The sequence below is a fragment of the Girardinichthys multiradiatus genome, chromosome 23 (assembly GCF_021462225.1).
Source record: "Girardinichthys multiradiatus isolate DD_20200921_A chromosome 23, DD_fGirMul_XY1, whole genome shotgun sequence".
NCBI lineage: Eukaryota > Metazoa > Chordata > Actinopteri > Cyprinodontiformes > Goodeidae > Girardinichthys > Girardinichthys multiradiatus.
Genome location: NC_061815.1, coordinates 51,085,712 through 51,091,467, shown reverse-complemented (window position 1 = coordinate 51,091,467; position 5,756 = coordinate 51,085,712). Strand labels below are relative to the sequence as shown.

The window sequence follows — 5,756 nt, the reverse complement described above, 5'->3', positions numbered from 1 at the left end:
CATGGATGAGATGTTTAATGTTCACAGCTTCATTCATGCTCGGTTCCTCTGAACACGGATCTGTGACCCGTTTCCTGTCAGTTTGGTTCTGTGTTAAACTGCTCAGTCATGTTTCTGGGTCAAGACATCAAAATCAGAACTTGCAGCTGTTGGTTCTGAGCCCAAACAAACAAACAAGAAAGTTCTCAGGATGCTTTATTAAAGATTATAAACTTAGTCCAGAAGAGCGCCCCCACTGTACAACACCTGCAACAACATGGAGGGCTTCATTGCTCAGTTCACATGAAATCAATGCTTTTACCTCATCAGTTTTATCAGAACCCACCTGGTTCAAAAATGTCCAACCAGAACCTGGAGCAGACAATTAAGTGTTTGTCCAAAGTGTTCCGGTCGGAGCTGAGACTTCCTGTCTCATGATGATGATGATGATGTCGTTCTCTCAGTGGCTACAGCCCCACCTGTCCAAGACTGAAGGAGTCCACCTGAGCTGAGCCCTCATCAGGTGACCCGACAGTGTCCTCTGTTGAGGAATGTGGCTCTGCCTACTCTGAAGGTTCTGACCTTCCTGGTTAAAAGTTCTTTCTCCTCCTTGGGCCGGTCCCTCAGACATCATACAGTTTCTCCTCCTTGTCCTCCTCCTCCTCCTGCTGCTGCTCCTCATCCTCACCAGTCTTGATGAAGGCAGACGAAAGCTCCTGCAGGAGCAGCTCCTGTGATTGTGTGCAGAGTCCTGGCAGCTGCTGCATTCTGCCCCCTTCAGGCTGAACAGGAGAACTGCAGTTTGCTCCTCCGCTGCTGCTGCTCTGCTCCAGTGTTTCCACGGAGCCTCCAGCTGACTGGACCTCCCCTGGTCCCCTGATCATGTGGTCCAGATGTCCACTCTCTGAGAGGACCAGTCTGAGCGGCGGCTGGTCCCAGACCTCCTGGGTCTCTGCGATGCTGCTGGACCTGAAGCTGGTCTCCAGGGATTTCAGCACCTGCAGGCCGAAGTCCCCCACCTCCTCGTAGAGCGGCTCCGGGAGGTCCGGAGACTCGGAGCGCTCCTCAAACGAGTCCTGCTGGACCTTCATGGGCTGGACACAAAAAGAAATGTAAACGAACCAAAAACTACAAACAAAATCCCACCTGAACCCTGACCCAGGTTTATGGTACTGGCCCAGCAGCTGGTAGTGGGAGGTTCTACCTCTTCAAAAATCCTAACCCTAAAATTTCACTTTTATCCTAAACTTTAAAACTAAATGGTTCTGAAAAAAAATTATTCTGGATCCAATTATCTTCCTTTTAATTATAGCGACTTCAAGAAAATTCTTAGATTTTTTTGTATTTACGTTTTAAATTCTGGAAAACTTCAAATACGACTTTTATTATTTTTACTTTATTAACTAAACAACACTGAAGGTAGCAAATCTTGAAAATGGTGTGATTCCTGTGCGCAGCATCGGGTTTGTTTGTAGAGACGTTTTCCACGTTTGAAAATTTGTAGAACTTTAAAATTGTAACTTTTTAGAAAAAAATTCAAAACATTTTTTGGAAATTTTTAATTCTAGAGACTAATAAAAAAAACAAAATATTTCACATTTGAACATTTTATTTTTAAAAGAAATGTTTTTTTTAATTCTATCAACGGTTTTGTAACAATTCAAGACGACCCAAAGGACTAAATACGTAAAATAAACTTAATATTAGTTAATTTTGAACAATCTGAAAAACTTTCTGGGTTCTTAGTTTGTCAGATTTCTCCTAACTTTTTCCTTTAGTTTCTTGAAATAAAGATGAAAAACACTCCCAGGGTATAAAACCTACGGATGCAGTCATGTCACAAATGAACTAGTGGATCCATCAGAACCAGTTGCAGGTTCTACACTCTGCTGCTTTGTGTTCTCCTCCTGAGCCAACTCCAGAATCTGTATTTTAGGGGTTCGGAGCAGCAGAACCTGAAGGAACCTGTTCAAGCCAGTGAAGAGACAAAATACTCACGAAGTACATGGACAGGGTCCTCCTGTCGTGTAATTTTCTCTGCAGGAGAAGCAGAAGGAGAAACTCTGAAACATCTAAAACTCAGAAGACGGAGATTTCAGGTGAACAAACAGAACCTGTAGTCAGTCCTGATGTTCCTGACCAGGTCTCTGAGTCTAATTCTGACCCTGTCCCCGACCCGGTCAAGTCTCCTACCAGCGTCTGATTGGCCGACAGCATGCTGCTGTTGCTCTCGTCTCCTCTGATGGGAACCAGCGGCATGGTGCCAAACTTCTGCTTGGAGATGTCGGAGGAGGAATGGCGACGCAGAACCGGAGGACCCGGATCGTTGTTCTGAAAAGGAGTAGAATTCTGGGGTGAGCCACTTTGATGCTGAATCAGTCTGCAGACGGGCCAAAAGGTGCACTCACCTGAGCTTTGAGGAAGCTGGTGACCCAGTCCCACAGCTCGGCCTCACAGCTGCAGCACAGGAACCTGAGGAGGAGCAGGCTGCTGATTGGTCAAACTAATCACTTTACCCTAATGATGATCAAACTGGATCAGAACAGAACATGTTTGGGTAGTGGTTCTGAACCTCAGGTGATACTTACAGCTGGTGTTTGTCCGACATCACGGTGAAGCCCCACCTGAAAAGATACAGATTATCACAGAGCTGACCTTCTGAGCAGCTTCTGCTGTTACCAGGTCAGATTATTGATCCCGGGTCAGAACCCGATCCCAGGTCAGATTATTGATCCCGGGTCAGAACCCGATCCCAGGTCAGATTATTGATCCCGGGTCGGAACCCGATCCCAGGTCAGATTATTGATCCCGGGTCAGAACCCGATCCCAGGTCAGATTATTGATCCCGGGTCAGAACACGATCCCAGGTCAGATTATTGATCCCGGGTCAGAACCCGATCCCAGGTCAGATTATTGATCCCGGGTCGGAACCCGATCCCAGGTCAGTCCTCTGATCCTGGGTCAGAACCCGATCCCATGTCAGTCCTCTGATCCCGGGTCAGAACCCGATCCCAGGTCAGATTATTGATCCCGGGTCAGAACCCGATCCCAGGTCGGATTATTGATCCCGGGTCGGAACCCGATCCCAGGTCAGATTATTGATCCCGGGTCAGAACCCGATCCCAGGTCAGATTATTGATCCCGGGTCAGAACCCGATCCCAGGTCAGATTATTGATCCCGGGTCAGAACCCGATCCCAGGTCAGATTATTGATCCCGGGTCAGAACCCGATCCCAGGTCAGATTATTGATCCCGGGTCAGAACACGATCCCAGGTCAGATTATTGATCCCGGGTCAGAACCCGATCCCAGGTCAGATTATTGATCCCGGGTCGGAACCCGATCCCAGGTCAGTCCTCTGATCCCGGGTCAGAACCCGATCCCATGTCAGTCCTCTGATCCCGGGTCAGAACCCGATCCCAGGTCAGATTATTGATCCCGGGTCAGAACCCGATCCCAGGTCGGATTATTGATCCCGGGTCGGAACCCGATCCCAGGTCAGATTATTGATCCCGGGTCAGAACCCGATCCCAGGTCAGATTATTGATCCCGGGTCAGAACCCGATCCCAGGTCAGACTACTGATCCCGGGTCAGAACCCGATCCCAGGTCAGACTACTGATCCCGGGTCAGAACCCGATCCCAGGTCAGACTACCGATTCCGGGACAGAACCCGATCCCATGTCAGTCCTCTGATCCTGGGTCAGAACCCGATCCCAGGTCAGACTACTGATCCCGGGTCAGAACCCGATCCCATGTCAGTCCTCTGATCCTGGGTCAGAACCCGATTCCAGGTCAGACTACTGATCCCGGGTCAGAACCCGATCCCATGTCAGTCCTCTGATCCTGGGTCAGAACCCGATTCCAGGTCAGACTACTGATCCTGGGTCAGAACCCGATCCCAGGTCAGACTACTGATCCCGGGTCAGAACCCGATCCCATGACAGTCCTCTGATCCTGGGTCAGAACCCGATCCCAGGTCAGACTACTGATCCCGGGTCAGAACCCGATCCCATGACAGACCTCTGATCCCGGGACAGAACCCGATTCCAGGTCAGACTACTGATCCCGGGTCAGAACCCGATCCCATGACAGTCCTCTGATCCTGGGTCAGAACCCGATCCCGGGTCAGACTACTGATCCCGGGTCAGAACCCGATCCCATGACAGTCCTCTGATCCTGGGTCAGAACCCGATCCCGGGTCAGACTACTGATCCCGGGTCAGAACCTGATCCCATGACAGTCCTCTGATCCTGGGTCAGAACCCGATCCTAGGTCAGAACCCGATCCCATGACAGACCTCTGATCCCGGGACAGAACCCGATTCCAGGTCAGAACCCGATCCCATAACGGACCTCTGATCTCAGGTCAGAACCCGATCCCATAACGGACCTCTGATCTCAGGTCAGAACCCGATCCCAGTACAAAAACCTGATTTCAGATCAGAACCCAGATAAGGGAACAGACTTGTTCTCATGTCCAAACCTGGTCCCAAAACAGAACTTGATCTCAGGTCAATGTCTTCTGCTGCAGAACCTGTCAGGTTCTGATCCAACAGAATCAAGTTACACGTTCTCCAATGTGGATAAGTTCTTCAGAACCCAGTCAGATTGGCAGCTTTGGGTTTAGGTTTATTTCACAGCCAGAATATTTCCCAGAATTCCCAGTTCAGAGGATCATCGTTCCTGAGTGAGGAGATGTAATTAATCTTTGGGCCAATTAGAGAAAAGGTTCTGATGAACCCAGCCAGACCTTCTTATCTAATCAAAGCTGTAGCTGCTCTATTTAAAGTCCTGATGTGGTCTTCACCTGATAAACCCAGCGTGGTCCTGGTCCATCAGAACCAAGTTTAATTGAACTCTGTGGCACTGTTTAAGGGATTTGGACTCTTTGGTGGTCTGAGGTGAACAGAACTGGACTTGTTTAATTGGAAGAACCAGGACTGGAGGTCCGGCTGAAGAAGCGGCAGAGGAGGAGCTGAAGCAGGGTGAAGTTTGGAAGCAATAAACAAGTCTGATTTGGACCTTCTGCGTGGTGTCAAAGGAAACACTCAGAACTCTGAAAAAATCACAGCTGCTTCACATCTTAATGAAGAAGAACATCAGAACTGTGCTGGTGCTTCACCTGCTTGGAGCTTTTAGCTTCCGGCGAATTCCGATGTAGATCTTCATGGACTTCAGAGCCCACACCTTCTCTGGTTTGATGCTCTGCACAGGGATACAGACCAGTCAGGACCAGTCAGACTGGGTCAGATTGGGTTTACTGTTTGTTTCTGGTGTTCTGCTTACCCTCTTGTCTCTGAGCAGCAGAAGTTTGTGGTCTCGGATCTGGAATGTTCTCTCTTGGAACCGGTTTCCCTGAAGAAGCTTTGGAGGCTCTTCCCGGCACCGCAGCAGACCAATCTTCATGATCTCACTCTTATAAGCTGAGGGACACACAGAGACAGGTGGAGACAGAGAGATGAGCTGATCTCATCTGTTCCGGGTTGTGAGCTCAACCATCGATCTTCTCTGTAACTGTGAGGAGAATTAATGATGTTGCTCTCAGTAGACCCACCACCCCTATCCAGAACCCTGACCAGTCTGCCCCAGACCTAACACACTGGGAGGCTCTTTGTGTTCTGACACCGCTCCATCAGTACCAGTCTGAGCTACTGATATTGATCTTTAACTAACCTTTCTAATTATATTTAATATTTCAGACGACCCATCTCCTGGTGAAACCAGACTGATTCCTGTTTCTCCTTCAGAGACAGACTCCTGCATCCGAGGTGCACAAA

The 5,756-nt window shown here is 49.1% G+C and overlaps 1 protein-coding gene across 5 annotated transcripts in view; it reads right to left on the bottom strand.

Moving 5' to 3' along the window:
* Nucleotides 1-178: 178 nt before the first annotated feature.
* Nucleotides 179-5,756, bottom strand: part of arap3 (ArfGAP with RhoGAP domain, ankyrin repeat and PH domain 3) — a 45,183-nt gene continuing 39,605 nt past the window's right edge. For 4 of the 5 annotated variants that reach the window (XM_047354289.1, XM_047354288.1, XM_047354292.1 and 1 more), the window contains 7 exons: nucleotides 5,266-5,402; nucleotides 5,102-5,184; nucleotides 2,568-2,603; nucleotides 2,388-2,451; nucleotides 2,173-2,310; nucleotides 1,978-2,016; nucleotides 179-1,073 (listed from right to left, as the gene is read on the bottom strand). In XM_047354289.1, the coding sequence (XP_047210245.1) occupies nucleotides 603-1,073; nucleotides 1,978-2,016; nucleotides 2,173-2,310; nucleotides 2,388-2,451; nucleotides 2,568-2,603; nucleotides 5,102-5,184; nucleotides 5,266-5,402 (968 nt within the window). In that variant the 3' untranslated portion in view covers nucleotides 179-602. The remainder of the gene's footprint in view (nucleotides 1,074-1,977; nucleotides 2,017-2,172; nucleotides 2,311-2,387; nucleotides 2,452-2,567; nucleotides 2,604-5,101; nucleotides 5,185-5,265; nucleotides 5,403-5,756) is intronic. The other variant, XM_047354291.1, reaches the window with a different exon arrangement.